Source organism: Cryptomeria japonica, chromosome 6, assembly GCF_030272615.1.
Source record: "Cryptomeria japonica chromosome 6, Sugi_1.0, whole genome shotgun sequence".
NCBI classification, from domain to species: domain Eukaryota; kingdom Viridiplantae; phylum Streptophyta; class Pinopsida; order Cupressales; family Cupressaceae; genus Cryptomeria; species Cryptomeria japonica.
The window spans coordinates 647,999,936-648,021,912 of NC_081410.1; the positions used below are offsets into that span (position 1 = coordinate 647,999,936).

At 38.5% G+C, this 21,977-nt stretch overlaps 1 protein-coding gene across 1 annotated transcript in view; it reads left to right on the forward strand.

Annotated features, from left to right (window-relative positions):
• LOC131060696 (uncharacterized) overlaps nt 1-21,977 on the forward strand; it is a 180,895-nt gene that overhangs the window by 17,581 nt on the left and 141,337 nt on the right. The window contains exon 2 of the mRNA XM_057994028.2: nt 7,849-8,207. Within this exon, the coding sequence (XP_057850011.2) occupies nt 7,849-8,207 (359 nt within the window). The remainder of the gene's footprint in view (nt 1-7,848; nt 8,208-21,977) is intronic.

A 21,977-nucleotide genomic window follows, 5' to 3' on the forward strand; every position in this document is an offset into this window, starting at 1 on the left:
TGATAGGCTAAAGGCAGATTGTCTCCAAGAAGAATCAAGGTTAAATAAGAAAGGGATCAAACAAAAGAATATAGATGAAGATCTTCAAGTTCTAAATACAAACTCCAACAAGAAAAGCAAGCAGAAACAATTTAGGAAGAGGAAAGGTCGTCATGGCAAGAACACCTTCAAGAAGGATCTTTCACAGATTCAATGTTACAGATGTGACAAATTCAGGCACTATGTTGCCGAATGTCTAGAAAGAGCCAAACAACAAGCCACATTTGCCAAAGCAGGAAAATCGAAAAGGGAAGGTGACTCCGAGAAGTATGTACTCTACTCAACACTTACAAACCAAGCATCAAACAAGGTTAACTCCTGGGTGATCGATAGTGGCTCATCCAGACACATTACAGGGTTTAGAGAAGTGGACACATTATAGGGTTTAGAGAAGTGCTAGACTCCATGATAGAGGAGAATGATGAGGAAGTGACTATCGAAGATGATTCCACACATCTAGTCAGAGGAGTTGGAACCTGCACCATCAAACTAAAGTCATGCGTATCATTACAACTTAAAGGAGTACTATATGTTCTAGGCATCAAGAGAAACCTAGTCTCCATATCAGCACTAGAGGATAATGGGTACAGAGTGACCTTCATGGACAACAAGGTGCTGGCTTGGCCAAAGAATTCATCTATCAAGAAAGCTAAAACCATTGGTCAAAGAGAAGGCTACTTATATGAGCTATGCACAGAGCTCAACCTAGCCCTAATCCATAAAACTACAAATGCTAATGAAGTTTGGCATAGAAGACTAGGTCACCTGAATTTTAGAGCTTTATCATCAATGGGAAACCTTGTCACAGGCCTACCTAAGTTCATGCAATATCATTCAGGGGCATGCAAGGGATGTGCACTAGGTAAAAATGCTAAAGGTGTTTTTCAAAATAGCACTAGGAAAACAAGCAAAGTTCTTGAGTTAGTTTATTCTGATGTATGTGGACCTATGTCTGTACCTTCTTTAGGGGGATTTTTGTATTATGTAATATTTGTTGACGACTACTCTAGGAAAACTTGGATCTACTTTCTAAAATGTAAAGAATCAGAAGAGATCCTTAATAGGTTTAAGGAATTTAAATCACTAACAGAAAACTACTTAGGAAATAAAATCAAAACCTTAAGAACTGACAATGGGGGGGAATACACCTCAGATTTGTTTAAAGACTTTTGTAAAAATGTTGGGATTAAGAGGGAACTTACTATACCCTATAACCCTCAACAAAATGGGGTAGCTGAGAGGAAAAATAGGACAATTGTAGAAGCTGCCAAAGCCATGATTCTTGATCAGAATCTAAATACCAATCTTTGGGCAGAAGCAACAAAGCACTGCTGTATATATACAAAATAAATGTCCTCACTCCCATCTTGAAGCTAAAACCCCTGAGGAAGTCTTTACTAAAACAAAGCCAGATATCAACCACCTTAGAATATTTGGGTGTCTTGTCTATATTCATGTACCTAAGGAGAAAAGATTAAAATTAGAGCCTTCTGGAAAAAGGGGAATACTTGTAGGATATAGTGAAACCTCCAAGGCCTACAGAATCTATATACTTGGTCAGAGGAATATTGAACTGAGTAGGGATGCAATCTTTGAAGAAGACTTAGCCTTCAAAAGAGCCCAAAGCTCAATAGAACCTGAAGTCTATATCCCCATCCCTAGAATAGAGGAAGACTCTGCTCCTGAGCTTCAGAGGGAGAGTCTTGAGGAAAATGTAGGTGAAACTCAAAACCCACCTAGAGAAAACCTCAAGAAAAAACCCCTATGGGCCACCAAAACTATAGAAGAAGCTCAGAAGTATGCTGCTCCTTAAGGAACCTTCTTAGAAAGTAAAAGGCCTAACAAACTCGCCAACTACGTCGCTCTCATGAATGATCTCTCAAAAGCAGAACCTACTAATGTATCAGATGCACTTAAAAATCAAGTATGGAAGAATGCCATGTCTGAGGAATACCAATCCATTATGAAAAATGATGTTTGGGAGATTGTCCCCAGGCCAGCTGGGAAATCTGTTGTCACCTCCAAATGGCTCTTCAAAATCAAACACGCTGCAGATGGCAGCATTGAGAAACACAAGGCTAGATTTGTAGCCAGAGGGTTCTCTCAAAAGGAAGGAATTGATTATGAGGAAAAATTTGCACTTGTAGCCAGATACACCTCAGTAAGAGCGGTCTTAGCCATTGCAACATCAAAGGGATGGAAAGTTCATCAGATGGATGTTAAGACAACATTCCTTAATGGTGAGATCTCAGAAGAAGTATACCTAGAGCAACCTGAAGGGTTTGAGATTCATGATACAGAGTCTCATGTGTGTAGACCCAAGAAAGCTCTCTATGGGCTTAAACAGGCTCCCAGGGCCTGGTATGAAAGAATTGATACTTATCTCTCAAAACTAGGCTTCTCCAAGAATGATGCAGATCCTAACCTCTACTATAAGCAAAACAAAGGTGATATGCTAATATTGATTTTATATGTTGATGATTTGTTAATCACAGGAGAAGATCACCTCATAGATCAGTGTAAGAAAGACCTTGCTAAAGAATTTGATATGAAGGACTTGGGATTCCTTCATTATTTCCTAGGTTTGGAAGTATGGCAGAATTCTGATGGCATTATACTAAACCAGGGTAAATATACCTTGGACATTTTGAAGAGATTTGGAATGCTAAACTGCAGACCCATGACCTCTCCAATGGAAACAAACCTTAACATGGTATCAGAGCCAGGTCCAGGCTAGGAGCCCCAAGCACACGAGAGGTGTGGCTTAAGGGGGGTGTTGGTGTTGGAAATAAGCCACACCTGGACCGACGATGGACTGGTCCAAGAGGGGCCAGTAGCTTAGTGGTAGAGCACTCCAGCAGCGTATGGAAGGTCCTAGGTTCGAGTCCTAGTTGGTCCATGTCTCAACACTGGCTTGTGTTAACAAGTATCAACTTTGAAATAGAGGGAGAAGAACTCATCATGCGAACCTTGTAGGATACCTCCTGCTCTAGGTAGACATGGGATGCCCTTACCCTTCAAATTTTAGTTTGACTATATTGCCCATGCGCTAGACAATATAATTCTGATTCACTCATCTTCTATTACCATTCCCATCATAGGAAAATTTGAACAGTTTCTAATCTATAACATGATAAGATATTTAACTATGATGCTTGTGTTTTCATTGAGGAGAGAGAATATGATGGACACATCATTGCAGGTTTACTATACACCTTTACATCTGGATTGTTCTATATTATCTTCTAACATACTGATTCATTGGAAAGCAACTACTTTTGCTGATCCTTGCTTTTGCTGATCCTTGATCCTTCATAAACATATGGTTTTCCTTTGAGAGTTTGAGAAAAGTCTTTGTAAAAGTGATATTTGTAATTTTTAGCAACTTTTCAAATTCCTTATACTTCAGAATTGTACTCTTATCTTCTATTTAATTGATGTTACTTTTGCTAGTGTTTTAATTCACACCTTTAGGTGTGACACAAAATGGAACAGCATGTACAGTAAAACTGTTCAAATTAACAGGGGAAGTTCCCTTTTCAAAAGAGTTAAAGAAATGATTAATATCCTTAAGTTATCAACTTAGAACCCAAAGATTTCGAGTATGCAATACGAATAAACTGAAATTAAAGCCTATACATTTTTGTTCTTAGGTTAGGGCAAAAGGCAATTCAGCACTTGTACACTAGACGAGAGATTTTATATCTTTTAACCATCTAGTGTAGAATTTTTAATTACAACTAATGAACGCTTGTGATTTTCAACCTCTAATTTTCAGCTAAATGTAGAGGGTGAAAATTACACATAAAACAAGATCTGGATTGAAATGAACATAAGATTATTATGAATTAAGCATGGAAAAATTGCATACAAAGTCGCAAAACTTCTTTTGACAAAGATTGCACTACAGCGCTTACAAAGAGCATTAGATTGTACTCAACACAAGATAATTGAACATAAGAACACTGAACTCAGGGAGCAAAAATATGAACAAGAAATAAGCATGAATATTACTATAAGCAATCGAAGTGTAAATGACACTTATTTATGAGCATTTACAAAACACTGCACGAGAAAATACTAAAAAACTAACTATGACTTTTACTCTAGAAATAACTTGATTCATGCAATGCAATTTATGTTGGAAAATTCTGTCCATTAAAAACTAAATCTTAACTAGGGCGATTTTTAGTTAAATTGTCAGTAAAGATTGCTGCAAATTTATAGTTAGAACTCACATTTCATTCATGTCAAGATCCAGAAATAGACTTCTAAAAATAGTGCATTGGGCTAAAATTAGGGGAAGCTAAAAATAACAATATTTCAGAATACGATGACAGCTAAAAATAGCACCAAGTTCTAAATAGGTTAAGTTAAATGTACCGAATCTTGACAAACTGCTCTGGATGATGATTCTGATGAAGCTTCTTGTTTCGTCCCTGGAAAATCTTTAAAGACATCTTGAAGTATTGAAAAGTTACTAGTCTTGGTAACTTGAGTCTGAAAAATCCGCTGTTAACCTCCTTGCACTAACATCTAGCTGGAAATATGCTTGTTTGAATACCCTGAAAACCCTATCATCCATCTTTGGTCAACTGAAAACCTTGCTACACTTTATTCCTTTGGAAGCCCCTACGTCTTTTCACGTATATCTTCTGACAGTCTATCCTCTGTCAAACAACAAACTGTGAACTTTGAAGTACTTGCTAGAATTTTTTGTGGTTTCAATTCATTGTTTGAAAGTTGTTGAACAGGTTGTTTGTACTCATGTATGACCTTTACATGACTCCATTCCTTGAATTCTTGCCTTCAAAGCCCTGCAAGTAGGTAGAGCAGGCAAAAAGTTTCATTGTCCTGTGGCATCTAGTTTAATTGAAATGTAAATCATAACCATGTTGCAGTAATTTTTTTGAACCTTTTACATTTGCATCGTCTGTAGTCCTGAACTTACCTTCCATTACTGAACATCTCACTATTTGCTAGTGTCTGAAGGAAAACATTTTTCCTGCCTTCAATTTGATGTCAAACCTGATTTTATCTCAACTGGTCTCACCTTTTAAAAATAGATTAACTTATTTTTTTGGAAAAAAATCCCATTACTCTTTACTAAGGCACACGACTGATATACCTCATGTCAACTTTATGCAAACCCTGTTGGCCATAAAAATATGATCCAACTATTTATAGAAGATGTAGCTTTTATTTCATTACCAAAACCCTAGTTGGCCCTTGCTGGGCATGCCTACAAACCTGATTCGTGAGAATTTTGATCTCAAAAACCCTGGCTGGCCTTATCAGGTGACAACCATGCATCACGAAAAATTTGATTTTCATAAATCCTTTTCTCTTACTACTGTGTGCCTATTTATAGGTTTTTCTGCCTTATTTTCAAAACACCAATTTGTCTTTATCAAGTGCACCTCTATATATTGCAATATTGAACTCATTTTTTTTTAATCTAAGGCACATGCCTGTATACTGTCACACAAGTTTTAACTTCATAAATTTATTTTTCCATTGTTAGGTGCACACCCTAACACATACCCATGAATTTCAGCAAAAAATAACTTTTTTTCTCTCCTCCTATACTCATGTACATCGCTCTGTTGGTCCACGATTTTGACGAACAACATTTTTTTTAATATCCCTAGATAGGCATGTGCCATCAGGCATTTTCCTTGATCAAATTCTTCCCTACCTGCTTCTGAGTACCTGAGCAGGGAATGTAAGCATTTGTACTGAGAAAAAAATTGGTTTTGATGCGTCTGGGCACATGCTGGATAAACCTAATGCAATTAAACTCCAAACAAAAATTGAAATGCTTTCAAATCATTGCACACTGTCTTAGAATTTAATTTCTGCAGCATATGGTTTTAAACAACAGCTTTGCATGCAGCTTATGGTTTCAAACAACAACTTTGCATCCTATGTATAAGTTTCACATCTTTTCCTGGAAATGTTCATCTGTTCCTCTGATAGCTTCATATGAACAGCCTTCTCAACGATTGTGCTTTCGACTATGCTGAGGAGACTAACTTGTAATGATGCTCCAATGAGGGGAGTCTGATTTTCTTTCTCATTCTGAAAAAAAGCCTTTAAAGTTTGGAATTTTGTTTCTCAAGAAATATTATAGTGTTATTTATTCACTGACTGAAGTTGTCAACAAATTGTTGTAAACTTAGAATTTTAGACTTTTCTCACTTTCTATTGCAAATGATAATCCCTCATTTTCTGGTGTTCTTATCTCTATTTAAGTCAGATCGGTCCATTTGTACCACCAGTCTTGCTAGCCATGTCATCAGATATTGCATCATTGAATGCTAATTGCATTATTTATAATGATGGGATAATATCTGGATGGGCCTGTAGAGAAATTCTGAGTAAATTCACCCTGTTGCTCTCATTGAATCAAATCTGCAGCATTGGCACTTTCAAGAGCTTGTGATAGACTCCACATCAAAGCCTCCATATATTTTGTCCTTGTTTTTACATGGTGCTCGTCCTCTCATTGACATGTCCCTTCATCATTGACTGATTTCTATTCTCTGCCTTAGTGCATGGTCTGAAAAATTCCATTTATTATCCCTGAAAGATCATGAATGAGAGACAACAAACATAAATGAATGGTACAGTTTTAAAACATCACTGTAGATTTTGAGGAAATGACATGATTTGAGCTGGAAATTTGATACATTACAGAAATTCTGTATGGGTGCAACAACTTTGCACCATTGTTCATATTGTAATATCTGATTAAGTTTTTTGTGAGAAGTATAAAGGAAAAAAATGATGGCTATCTGTTCAACCTATCATAGACAAGATACTTAAGATTTTTCTTGAACACAGGAAAAGAACATTGTGCCAAACATGTACTCATAAAGTGCATGTTGATATATGTACAAGAAATGAATGTTGCTTCTTGATTCAGTTAGATTGTATGGCTTGAAATAGAGCAAGTCGTAAATGTGTTTGCAAGGCTTCTTGTAAATCTCATATGGCCCTAATTTTGATTCAGTTTCTTTGTTGAGTACTTGACCATCATGGCAAACAGTTTCCTCCAATTCTACATGCAACAGAAAATGAGCATGTGTATTCTGTTTCAGAAAATCTTGAAAGGATGCAAAATTTAAATGTCTTGGTAACATTGGTTGTGATCTCATATGGCTCTAAAATCAGCCGAATTATCTTTATGCCTGCACAAGGAAGGATTGAGTCATACCCCTGTGTAGGAGATAAGTGGAGTGTTCGTAAGTATATATTATTGAAAATAAAAGATCAGCAAATGCGTTTTCTCAACTTTTCTGTTGTCCAGTGGGTGATATGTTCTATTTCTTCATCTTAAGTTTTAACAATGTGCAATCGCATTATGGATGAAAATACACATTATAGTTCTCTAATCTTGTTCATTTTCATGTGATTGGATCTTTCCTTTATGTTGGTCCTTTACATTGTCAAGTGAAAGATTCAATTTTAGACATTTTAATTTTCAAGGGATATTTCTTGGTTAGAAAGTTGGCTTTGGCTTTGGATGTTAGTAAGATAATGTTTGGCCAATTAAAAAGTTTGAGCGATGGGAAGAGAAATAGAGATGTTAGTTTTGTAGATTTCAATATTCACTTTGTTTCATATGAAATTTAAGCCAGCCAATGTTTATGTGCTCTCTACTATTCACAAGGTGCATATAGTGTTCATGTACTATACCATTATCTCTTAAGTCCAATTAATGGCAAATATTAGCAGATTGGATATTGGACGTATAAGGCATCTGTTTCCGTCTGCTGGAAAGCTGAAAATTTTGGATGTTTGCAGCTTTTAAAAATGATGGATGATGGACAAGCAGTAGACATCCAAGGAATCTCTAGCAAATCTTTGCTAAGGTTTCTGAAGAAACTTTTTCAATCCTTGAATCTGAGGAGGACTGGAAAGGGGCTTTATGTACTGCCTAAAGGTGCTTCTCCCTGTATGGAAGCTGTGGGTTCCATCATTGAGTGCGATTCTAGCATTGCACCAGAAATTCAATGTACGCTTCAGGAAGATTATCTGCAGATTAAGGAAAATAAACAATCTGATCTTCAAGAGGGTGAAGAAAAAGATAATGATGGAAATGATGCCAGCCACGTTGAAGTACCTGAAGCAAAAGCTGAGTCCCCCTTGTCCAACAAACGCAGGTGCAGTTTCTAGTCACAATATTTTGTATCATTTTAACACCATATTTCTGCGTTTTCACTTTTATGCATTCCATGTGCTGCAATTACAATAGGCAATACAAACAATTTTTCTATAGCTACATATTTGGCCATAATTGTTTTGGTCTTTTTCACTTTGCATGAGATGTAGATTGTAAAAAAAAAACATATTTTATACAGATTTTTTCTTTTATTCATTGAATTTGTCTGAGTCAATAGTGTCATAATAATGCACAGCATCATAAATGCTAATTACATATAATCAATTTGGAAATGAGTCACTACATTTGCTCAAGTGGTACACAGTCTATCATTTAAAAAACTTATGCTTAGCTAATTATTAAACCTAAAATTGAAGTACAGAAATATAAGAAGTACAACTAGTTTTGTCTTGTTTTTATTTGTACACGATATAGACACACTTCATGCAAAAAAATGGACTTAATAAAAATCAGATTATAATTCTTGCATTAGATTTCTGAATCCCAATGTTAATGTTCTTTAATTTCATTCAAGGATTCCAAGAACACTGTAAATTTACAACTGGATTCCAAGAACACTGGAAATTTCATTCAAGGATTCCAATAACATTTTCTAGACATTGCCTTTTTGCATCTTCTATTGTATGGGCTCCATATCGTCTATTGTGTTTTATTTTCCTTGGTATGTTTGTTGGATAGCTTCTCTGATGATTTTGGTTTTACCATTGAAAAGTTATGTGCCTGTTATACCTGATCTTATGGCCTTGTTATGAAATGAACTACAAGCACTGGGTTGAAGCCTTTATTAAGTTACCTCAGGTTGATATTCATGGTGTGCATTATCTTCAATGATTTCCCTCTAATTGACTGGTTTATTAACTATGGTTTTATGTTTTTCCTTTGATCAATGTATTTATATTTGCCGAAAGTTTTTTCTTTTATTTGTAGTGTTTGCTTTCTTATACGCACCTTGATTCTGAGCATGAAATTGGTATATACTCTTTAGTTTGCACATGTTAACCAGATGTTATGCAAGGATTATTGGATATGTGTGTTTGGTGCAGTTTGGGACTAAGAACTCATATATATAAAGTCAGTCAATTCTCACAGCCTTAAATAATCAACAACAAACATGCACAATGTGGAAGCTTAAAATGCAAAAGCACAATAGTTAATTACTTCCTATAGCTCATTATAGCTTGCAAACAAAATAGATTATGCTATATCAACACTTCTTGTAGTTTGCCTGTCTCGTTAACTCACAAGGCTTCACACACAATGTAATGTCCCTTTCAGGCCCCGCAAACACTATTAGTTACTAAAAACTGAAATTAGTTCTATTAGATAACATGAAATCATGATAATATTCAAATCCATACATAGAATCATCATAATATCTAGATCAATAAATCATAACATCAATAATATTGGAATGAATACATCATAGAATGTTCCTCATAGCAAATCACATCATGAATTTTTTGGAAATGCTTGGAAACTGCAATCTCAAGGCTAGTCGTCCTTGTATTGTGAGACATGGAAGGTGGGACCCCTGCCATCGTGTTGGTGTGGTTTTTATGCATGTTCAACACAAAATAAAATACCCAGAGATATCCTATTCTCTCTTGATCAAAATCTTCTATGTGCTAAGCAGCTGAACTGTGTGATCACAAAGACGACTCCAAGGTTCCCAAATGCGTACACATAGTCTCAGTTGGTTTGTTGTGATTTGCTGGTAATCTCAAAGGGGGCCTTACATAATTGTTTGAGGAGTAAATCAATCTGAGGATTCTGCTGATTGCCGACACTTGTAACTTTCTTCTTTTTTGGAATGATTTTTCAATAAGCTCTTTTCAATGCTACTTCTACTAAGACTTGAAAAAAAGGAAAAAAGGGAGGGTTTAGGAAGATAGTTCTAATCTTAAGCTAATCGTATGAACTCTAGAGACAAATTGCAAAAGTGGAATTTAAACCAATTCTTGTTTTGCCAAATTCAACAACTACACAAGAACAGTGCTATCTTCTAAGGAATTCAAAAGGTTTTCATATCACTCACATTCACCAACATTTTGAACAATGAATATAACAATAGAAGTTAAGTTTTTATTTACTGGTTTAGGCTAACTTTGCAAAATAATTGAAAATCATCCAATTATAAAAAATATGAACACATCAATTCCACATAAAGCAATTTTATCAATCCTTCATTCAATCTATCAACTTAGAAATTAAATCTAATCTAATGAGAGCCAAGAAAACATGCTAACTTGCAAAAGTGGACAAAGATTCACCAACAATTGAACAACGAATCATGTCTATTACTTAAGAAGTATCACTACAACAATTTCTCCGAAATCTCTCTAACAAATGAAAAGAGGAGGATTTATATAGACACCCCATTACAAAGCAATGGCCTAGCTTGATTCAAGATCAATGGCCAAGAGTAAACATTAAACTCTAATTAAAGCAAGCTACAATAGTTTCCAAAACAGACCAATGAGAAATAAACAACTAATAAATCCATTTTTCTTCTAGAAGTGGGCATCTCTTTGTTAATTTTAGTGATCAGAATTAGTTAAATTCAGAATTTAATTCAAATGTAAACACACAAGAGACACAAAACACCAAAATACCCTGGGAAAACTTCCCTCTTGGAGGAAAAACCCAATATCAAAGATCCAGATCAAAATCCTTTAATCATGAGCAAATTACAAGTACAATGAAGATCAGATCACTTATTTGATTAAGTCACCAATCTAGGCCAGAGCTTTGCCCAATCTAAATCACTGATGTGCAGGCCCTAATTCGCTGATCCCACAAGTAGAGTTTCGGCTCCACAGAAGAGGATGATCGCTGCTCTAAATTAGTGAGTTAGACAACTCAATATCACTTAGCATAGCCGCCCATAATGGAGCTCAGAATGATCAATAGTTTGCTCAGCTATAAGGTAGATTCACAACTTAGGTTCAACACTAATTCGCCCAGCCACAAGAACAGATTCGCATTAATTAGGATGACAAATTCGCTAGTAGAAGACCACGGATGTTGATTATAATTAGGGAATGGCGGATTCCAATTGCCTTGGGCAACATTGGAATCCGCCCAAGGGGGCCAGCCCCTTCCCAACATGTAGGGCTGGGCCCTATACCCCACTGCATCTAAAGAAGACCCCACGCTACATCTCCATGCTACATACATACAAGCTAACACGCCAACATAGGGCCAACCTGTTGACGTGTATTTTGTACACGATCATACACAGAATAAAATACCATTAGGCATCTTATCCTCTCTTGAGAAAATAGTCTCTAACTGCTGAAGATCTGCAAAAAGGATCAGTTAGATAGACTCCAAGGTTCTTTTAGTGGGGTCTCCACGTGTGGACAAGCTTTTTTAGTGGTATGATGTGATTTGCTGTTTCCTTCAAGGCGTCTTACGGATTCAATAGCTCGAAGATTTCACTAATCTAAAAAGAACTTTCAAAAAAAATGGAAAAGATAGGGCTTAAGAGGTCTAATCTAGCCTAACCCTATGAACGACTTAGCATGAATGAGATTTGGCAAGACTCAACCAATTTCAATTTTGCCATGAGACAACAACTCAACTGAAATTAGTGCGATCTTCTAAGGTAATAATGGTGTTCAATGCATCAAAGGTCAAGGACACTACTACGAAGGTACATATCCTAGATACGAAAATGCTTGAAGGTTAAGGACTCAAGGTGTTTTCCAGTCGACCACGCAAGGCGTTCTTACAATCAGCAAGAAGCTAGTGGTTTGGATTGCGAATCCTACCAAATATCAAATCTCACACTTAGTCTTTCTAATTAACAAACTACTTTGATTGAGCGTGATTCAAGTACATCCAACAACCATGAAGATAACTCAAGAAACTTGCAACAAAACACCATAACTTCAATATTTTATTGATTTCCAAGTCATCATATACAACAATTGCTTGAACTTCTCTCTTCAAGACTCAATCTTGCTACAACATAAAAATTGCTTACAACTCTATTCTCTATTTCTCTATTGACTATTCTGATACAAATGAAATGAAAAATGGGGGGATAAATAGCATCCCCAGTTACAATGAAAGGTCCAGATCGAAAGCAAATCAACGGACAAGATCATGACACCTAAACCCTAATTAGGGTTTGTTACAAATGACCTCCTTTTTACTGAACAATATTAAATACATAGCCAAATATTAAATTTGGCACAAAAATCTAGGAGGTATCAGCCAATGAGAATTAAGATGTCATGTCATCTGTAACAACCTTTCATCTAGAATCTTATTCCCCTTCCAATTTTCTTTTTTAGCATATGCAATGAATTTTGTCACAATTCCTTCGATTTCTGTGCTTGGAATCTCGGGAAGATTCTTGATACTCTCTTCTAAGTGGATAACTTGATCAAATGCATCTAGAAGAGTCGTGTCCCAAGTAGGTTCAAGTTCCTTTGTTCTATCAATCAGGAGCATGGTGGCATACATCTGATCATACTGCTCATCTGTAACATCTGCGTCCTTGCGAAAGATGATAGTGATTCTATCCTCAAACTCTTGTAAATCCACATCTGTCTCGACCTCGATCCTCCTGCCAAGAATGGTACGAAGTACCTCAAATACTCTGTCCTGGATCGGATTGATCACCTCCTCAACTTGACCGCATCTAACGCTGATGTCCTCAAAGAGAACACTCTTTATATGGAGTAAGGTTGACCACTGAAACAAACTGTGAGAATCACCTTCTAAGATCCTCTCTTGTGCTAAAATTTTTCTAGATGTATGTCTTATAACTCTCAAGACAGGGATGACAACGTCCTTGGTATGGGCAAATGCAGCTACTGTTGCCATCAATCTGTGGATTATCTCAAGAACTTGGATAGCCTGATGGGTGATCTTCGACATCCTTGTAATAAACTCAATGGCCACCGTGTGAGATCTATCCATCCAATTACATGTACGCTGAACCATATTCCTGAATCTTTCTGCTTCGTTGATTGATCGAAGGGGCAATGCCTGCAATGGTGATCTAACTGGATCCTGACGTCCCAAAGGTTCATTGATGTGACTGAAATATGTTCTCCATGCACCGACCTCTCTCTCAAGCTTTCTATTCTTTTCTACTTCTTCCCTAAACTTATCCTTCAATGCCTCAAATGTGTCGGTGGCATCATCTAAAGTCTGCTCTGCTGTGGATGGTCCTAACTCAATAGTCTGTATATGATAGTCCTCTGCTAGGATCTCACCCTCATATTTGTCTGCTGCCGGTGTAGCTATCTGCAGTTTTCTAGATCCAGTCTCATCTCGAATCATCTTGGACATCTTTGTAGCCTTCTTCTTCTCCGTTGTCATATGTGAGCGTCCAACAAGGCTCTCTAGATCGATTGCACTGTCCTCGTCCTCAATTACGATCACCTTAGTCAATCTCTCCTTCAACCAGTCTGGGATATTTGATCTTGTCTCTTGAACTTGAATTTCTTTGTGTACTACTTCTTCTTGTCTGGGAGGAGATGTTACTTCATTATCATTATCTAAATCATAGTCTTGGAGAGATCCATCGGATGAAACATGCTGTGCCTGTTCTTCCTCCTGTCTATCATTCTGTACCATCGATTCCATGGATTCTTCCACTCGAACTGTTCTATCTTCTGGCCTGGAAGAAGTACCTGGTGTTTGATCTTTGTTAGCACCTTGCTTTTTCTTGGAAGGCTCTTTCTTTTCTGATCTTTCCTTTCTCTTTGAACCTCTCGGATGGAGATTGCCCTCACTGGCACATCGAAGGTTACCTTCACCTGAATTCCTAGGATTAGGATTGCCTTCACTAACACTGGCTCCACCTTCGGCTGGCTTTTCTTCCAAAGTAAAAGACATGGCTATGCCTTGTTCTCTCAACTTCTGATGTTGAATGTCTACCCATCTGCGAGTACAAGACAAGACTGGTGCCATCAAATCATCTAAATCCACGGCCTCGGGCTCATTCCAATTCAAACTAATTGTTTTACTTTCTCTATCATATGAAGATTGGATGTGCCTGCCGTTGTCCTGAGCTTGGTCGGCTACTCTGTAAATCTTACATTTCCTGATGAAATCCAAAGGCAATCTAGAATGTATTTTGCGTTTCACTTCAAGATCATCTAGGAGATTCATCATAAAATCTTCAATTTGGTATTCATGTCTAAATCTTCTACCGACTGTCTCTTCTAAATGTCCATGAGGATCAAAACTATTCCTCCAAGCAAAAGATGAAAAAGGATACAAGGCTAACTCCCTCTCTGCGTCATCCATGGCTGAGACATTGGGACATACCTCAACTGAGTTACCCAAAATAATAGGTACCTGAACTCCATTCTGATGTCTGTGTCTGAATGCCTTCACATATGCTGCCAACTGCCTTGTTACTTCAAGTAACACAATTCTATCTGTCGGGTACCTCGGCAGCATATATGGAGGTAAAGGACATCCATACACTCTAATGTAAGTGAACTTAGGAAACTGAATGAACCAAGCACCGTACCTCTTGATTAACTCCTGGGCATCCTGAGATAATCTGTTGTGAATCCCTCCTTGCAACGTCCTGGTGATATTCATCGTGAAAGTATCATTGATTAACTTGTAGTTCTTCCCTGGTGGATGATGCAAGTAGGTATAGGATTCACAAACTCTGACCTCACCGGGTCCTCTTCCAATCACTCCTCTGTGAGGTAGTCCTGCGTACTCAACGCTCCTGATTAAGGCATAGATGACATATGAACTCATGTGGAAGGACTTAGTGGCCCTGAGTCTTCTCAACTGTACGTCTAAGCAATGGCTAATTATCCTAGCCCAATGTATTGTACCCTTCCCTTGAACAATCACCTGGATGAAATAAAACATCCATTTCTCAAAATAGAAGGCATGAGGTGCTCCTGTGACTCTGTTGAGCATGGTGATCAAATCTCTATACTCCTCTTGGAAATCAATCCTGTGCGGTGTGTTCGGTACTTTGCTCAGACGGGGACGACTCTTAAGTAGCCAGTTCTTGTTGATTATGCTTAGGCAAGCATCTGGATCATCATCGTACACTGATCTGGCTCCTTCAATGCTCTTGTATATCATGTCCCTGTGCTCTGGAAGATGGAAGGCTTCACTGATGGCCTCCTCTGAAAGGTACGCCAAAATATTTCCCTCATTGGACACAATGGTCCTGGACTGTGGATTGTAATGACGGGCACACTCGATCATCAACTCGTGACACTGAATGGCTGGAGGAAAACCGGCCGCCTTAATGATGCCACTTTCTATTATTCTCCGGGCGACAGGTGATGGCTTGCCGATGTAAGGGACCTCTCGGAACTTCTTCGTGTTAAAGTTCCCCAAGTTTGTATCTCCAATGTTGCTCCACTTGGACACGATCTTGGTCTCCACTTCTTCGGTCTTCTGATCTTCTTTCATGAGGGCCGAGCGACTGGTGGATGCTCCCGCCTTTGGGGTCGCCATACCTACACAACATTTCACTATAAGAAATAGATTTTGCAATAAATAACGTAAATAAGAGAGATAGATTTTAGGAAACCTCATGATAAGTCCCTAGAGTTATCATTTCCTAAAATACAACGATTGAGCTAAGAGATTTAAAGAATCAAAATTTCAAAATTTGAAATATGACGATGAATGAATAAAACAATAATAATTAAATCGCCATACCTCGATAGAGAGCTAACTCTAGAATGCAAAAACAAAATTCGCCTAGGCAAAATTTGAGGTATAAGATAATCTTCAATATGGTTCCCTCAAAATATACTTCGCCACCTCTGGATAGAATGTGATCTTCACTTATCGCCTTGGACGTGGTCTCAAATGGATCTTCAAATTCGCACAAATAAATCTCCAAGTCTTTAGCAAATTCGCCTTAGGCGTGATCTTCAAATTCGCACCACCTTTGGTTTGGAATCGCACCACCTTTGATAGCTAAGCGCGCCACCCTTGGATGAATGAAATTCGCACCACCTTTGGCCTTCAACGCAATTCGCACTCCATACAAGATGATACTAGCGCCACCTTTGGTTTGAAATCGCACCACCTTTGAACACACTTCGCACTATATTCGCTTCTTCTTGATTCGCATGAAGGAAGGTAAAAATGATTATGTAAAAATGAACGTTTCACTCCCCTTATAAATAGCGCTCATACCCTTTCACCTCTTAGGCCGACTTTGACAAATAAAACCATTTTTTAAATGATTTGCAATAAAATAACAAGGCCGACTTGCCTAATTGGGCGCTTCAAACCGATTTTTATATTAATTAAATAATTAATTATTAATGCCTTGCGTTTTTTTAAATGAGAATTTCGATTTTTAATAAAGGCAAAAAATAATTAATAAAAGATAACGCCATATTAAATGCTAAATAAAAATGGATTTTCAATTTTTTAATCGATTTAGCATTTAAGGAAATTTAAATTTGTTTGTTTGGCGCCAAAATTGGAAAACAAAGGGACGTACCTCATCGCTCTGGTCCCTTGGAGGGGGACAGGAGCGATTCACCATTTTGTCTTGACTTTTGCATTTCTTACGTCCAACTCCTTCATCTCCACGTTAAAAAATCGATCACCTTGATGGTCCTTCGAATTTGATCGCCTTGTGTGCGTATATGGGTGTCCTTTAAGTGCACATCGCCCTGGTCCTTGTCCAAAGGACAGAAGCGATCCTCTTGTTTTCATGTCTATCTTGCATCTTTTAACTTCGATTTTTTTATTGTGGGCGAATAGCATCCTTTGTTCGTGTCTTTTGCGCTTATTCCATTTGCTCGCATGAAGTTTTGAGTGTATTAAAGGGATCATCGCCCTTGTCCCTTGGAGAGGGACAGGAGCGATCCATGTCCTTTCCTTGACCTTGTCAACTTCGCACTTCGATCTTCATTGTAATGCCCTTCAAACGTCGTCCTTCACCTTACCTAACCTTGCTTCGCTTTGATCTTTGAAGGAACGTGCGTGCTTTTGATGATATCGCCCTGGTCCTTGTCCAAAGGACAGGAGCGATGTGAGGCTTTTACATTATTTGGCAAGGTTTGGACGTTCAACACTTTTGCAAATTATCTTCAAACGATGCCTTGGACCATATGCTATCTTAAGACGTCTTGACTTAGCTTGATCTTGAAGCAAAACAAGGAATCCAAAGCAAATCGCCCTGGTCCCTTGGAGAGGGACAGGAGCGATATAATCTCCATGCTCAAAATAATGATCATTTCACGTTCAAAACTCTCGTTTACCATCCTTTTACCATACCATGGACCCTCTAAAACATTGCAATGTCTTGTCCTTACGTAAATTTCGCATGAAATGGCCAATGCATCTAACATCGCCTTGGTCCCTTCCTAAGGGACAGGAGCGATCTATGTTATAGGGTGTCAATTTCTTCATTTTAACGTCCTTTGAGTGTTTGCGCATGATGAAGACGCCTTGAAATGTCCCTCGCCACCTTGTCTTGACCTGTGTCGACCTTGAACTTCGGAGGAACGACCTTGAACTTGAGAGGGACGTATCTTCACCATTGTATCGCCCTGGTCCCTTGGAGAGGGACAGGAGCGATCCTTCCTTTGTGGCCTTCATCTTACTTTGCCAGGTTCCAAGTTTATATTCAACGGATTCGTCCCTCTTCACCCCATTTGTCCATGCCTTGACATTGTTTGGAATTTTGCAAAAAGAGGTAATTATATCAAAAATCGCTCTGGTCCCTTCCTGAGGGACAGGAGCGAACTAGGCATTTAGCACTGTTATGGGCGTCCCAAAAATCTTCAATTTATATTCAATGCGTTCATCTCATGTTCTCCTTCGTTTTTGAACGTAAACTTGCCTTGACCCTTGTCTGGATTTTGCAAAATGGAGGAAATCGCTCTGGTCCCTGGGAGAGGGACGAGAGCTACAAGGTACCTCGCCCTGGTCCCTTGGAGAGGGACAGGAGCGATTTAGTCAATATAGGTCATTTTCCTTCATTTTTTGCATCTCAAATTATATTCATTTGGCAAAGTATCTTCCTTCGGACGTCCTCCAGTTGCTGAGCTATCAAAATCTTGCATGGGCATGGCGAAATTTGAATTGTAGCTCCGGTCCTTCACTGAGGGACAGGAGCGATTTTCCTTCTGGAGACCTTTCTGTGCTCATGAAAATCTTCAATTTATATTCAATGAAAAGATCTCGTCGTTCTTCATCACTTCAAACGTAAAATTTGTCTGGGCTCTGCAAGGACAATGAGATGTTTGAAATTGAGCTCCCGTCCTTCACTGAGGGACAGGAGCGATTTTGCTCCTACAGGCCAAAATAACAAGATTTTTCACATTTTAACACTTCACGAGGCGAAAACAAATCAATTCCAATGCCCAGGATCAAACTTCAAAAAAGTCAAAATTTGGTCAAAATATTCAATCAGACAAAAATTCACATTGACGGTCATCCTTTAGACAAGTTTAAGCTCTGCATGAACATTCCAATTGAAAATTAGACCATTTTGGCGAATTCATTGCATTCAAAAATTTGCTTCTAGGAAAGAAGCTCAAAAAGCTCTCAAAAGCGACTGGATTTTGGCTTGAAAAGGCAAAATTTAAAACCCTAAGGCTTGGCCCTAAATCCAGACAACTAACTAACTAACAAAACCCTAAAAACGAAAGCGAAAACGAACAAAAACAAGCAAAAAGAGGGGGTCCCCATTTGCGATGGGGCGATGTGTGAAATGGTCACAACATCTGGCGACACCACTGAGAAATGTTGCAAAACATTTGGGAATCAATCCTTCTAAAAGAAGACTCAGAAAACCTCCCTCAACAAAACCAGGAGTTAAGAAACACTTACAAGAAGAGACCATCATATTGAGACAAAGTATCAAATCCACAGTTACCCATGTGTGTGCAAATGCGTTAATTCCCCTCAACAAGACAATCATGATCTTCAGGTTCCCCTGTGATAAGCTACATGGTTCGTCTAAACTCCAAAAGCATCCTGGATAGAGCCTTGCTGCCAGTCAGACGTCCATAGTCCCGACGAGGTTATCGCCGCAAGCTCACGAACATTGCTCCACTGCCAGTCAGGCGTCTATAGCCCCGATGGAGTTATTCGCATATTCCCTTTAGCCAATTTGATATTTCCTTTTAGCTCATTTCTTTTCTTTTGATTTTTTCTCATCTTTTCAACTTTTCTTTTGATACTGCTTTTCAGTTCTGTCAATTCTTTGGCTTGTGAGTAACGAAACTCACTAGGGTTTGAGGGTTGCGGTGGCGCTGAAGCTAGACTTTAGATTTTTCACTGATCACAGCTTCGCCTGTAAACCATAATGACTCGGAGATTATAAGTGTGTGAAATATAATAACTGAAGGACAAAAATACGTGAGTTCAATAAGCTAATCTACTTCAATGCAAATATGTCCTGACTCAAAGCTTCATTAAAAGAAACTCCCTCAGTAATTCCAAAAGACCTCATGATTTTCCAAATGCATCCAACAATCCAGCAGGAAGTCAGAGCGTTATATAACAAAATCACCCAATGTCAAATGGATACCCCTCAGGACAAAAACAACTAACCTAAAAAAAACAAAAGCACCTAAACTAAGAAAAACAAAAGGCAAACCAACGCGAGAAAAACAAACAAACGGAAAACGACGAAAGCAAACTAAACTAGCTATGTACAAGGGAAGGCCTCGGCATTTTAGGATTGGAAATAGTGTTTGAGATATCTCCCATTGACAGGCAACGGAATGTCCTCTCCAGTTAAAGTCTGCAACCTAAATGCATTTTCTCCCAATATCTCTGAAATTTGATAAGGACCTTTCCAAAGCTTATCAAACTTATCATGTTCTCCTCTTTTCTCATGCGCTTTGTCCCAATACAGGACGAGATCCGAAATTCGGAACGCCTTGACTCTTGCTTGTCGATCAAACCATCTCTTCACCACTCCTTGATGTTTAGCGAAGTTATCTAGTGCTTGATCTCTTTTCTCTTCTAGGTTCATCAACTGTGTCAACCTGGCCTGTACCGCATCAGTGTCTTCCATGTACTCCTGAATAAATCTCAAGGTTGGAATCCTGAGTTGCATAGGGAAGACTGGGTCTTGGCCATAGACTAGGAAATAAGGCGAAATGCCTAATGCGTTCTTTGTTCTGATTCTGTCTGCCCATAAAGCAAATCTCAGCTGGGTGTGCCATTCTCTGGGGCTTCTCTCTAATAATTTCTTGATAACACTGAGCAAATTTTTGTTTGTGGATTCTGCTAATCCATTACCCTGAGGATAATAATTTGATGAAAACTTGAGGGTTATCCCGTACTCAAAAGCCCAATTTGAGAATCTCAATGATGTGAATGCCGATCCATTGTCGCAAACCAACGCATAGGGACATCCAAACCTCGTGATTATGTTCTCCTCTAGAAACTTGATTACAACTTCAGTAGAACAAACCTTAAGTGCCTGTGCCTCTGACCATCTGGTACAATAATCTGTAGCTGTAATGATGTACTTGTGTTGTGCTGAGGATGCGGGGTTGATAACACCAATAAAGTCCATTCCCCATTTCGCAAATGGTCTGGCTTCAATCACGGGATTCAGTGGCATGGCAGGATTTCTCTCTCTTATAGCTGCGACTTGACATGTGTGGCAAGTCTTAATGTGATTGAACGTATCTTTAAAAAGCGTAGGCCAGTAATATCCTGCTCTTAGGATCTGGTGAGCTGTGGCGAGGTCGGCTCCATGTCCGGTTCCAAACTTAGAATGGAAATGTTCAATTATCTGCTTTGCTTCGTCTTTGCCAACACACCTCAGGTATACTCCTTCATAATTTTTTCGGTATAGAACAGATCCTTGAAGCACGTAATGTTGACACTTTAACCTTAATGCTCTCTTTTGTGTAGGTGTCATCTGAGCAGGACATCTGTGATTAAGCAAATATGTCACAATGTCTTTGTACCATTCATCAGGTGTGACATCTTCTAATTCATAAATTTGTTGGACTAATCCTGGCCCATCTATTGCTAATGTCTGTGCCAAAGCTTGTCCTCGGACAAGTTTCATGGGTTGTATCTCAATATCAAATTCTTGGATGATGGCGACCCACTTTCCTCTTCTCTCTCCTAATTCATTTTGCATGAGAAGAGTCTTGACTGCCGCATCAGGTACTATTGCATAAATCTTGGCTCTCAGGAGGTAATGTCTGAACTTCTTTACTGCCTTTACTAATGCGTATGCTTGCTTTTCAATGTTTGGATATCTCAATTCTGCATCTTTCAACGGGGTGCTCATGAAAGCAATCGGGTTTTCATCCCTCTCTTCACTTCTTTGGGTGAGAATGGCGGCACAAGTGTATTCGGAAGCGAAGGAATATAAATAAAATGGTTTGAGATAATCAGGACTAATCAAGACTGGCGCCTCCATGATGGCGGTCTTTATTTCTTCAAATGCCCTTCTGGCTTGTGGAGTCCACTCAACCTTTGCATCTTTCTTTAACATTTCATTCAATGGTCTGACAATCTCGGCAAATCCGGTAATGAATTTTCGGACGAAGTTGATTTTGCCGAAAAATGATTTGAGCTCTTTCTTGCTTGCTGGCAAATTGATAGTAGATATGGCCCTCACCCTTTCAGGATCAATAGATATTCCTTTCTCTGAGATGACATGTCCTAAAAGCTTTCCTTCTGTGACTCCAAATATGCATTTCTTCGGATTAAGGGAGACACCATATCTTCTACATCTTTGGAAGACTCTTCTCAAATCGTCCACATGATCTTCTCTCTGCCTAGAGAAAACTGT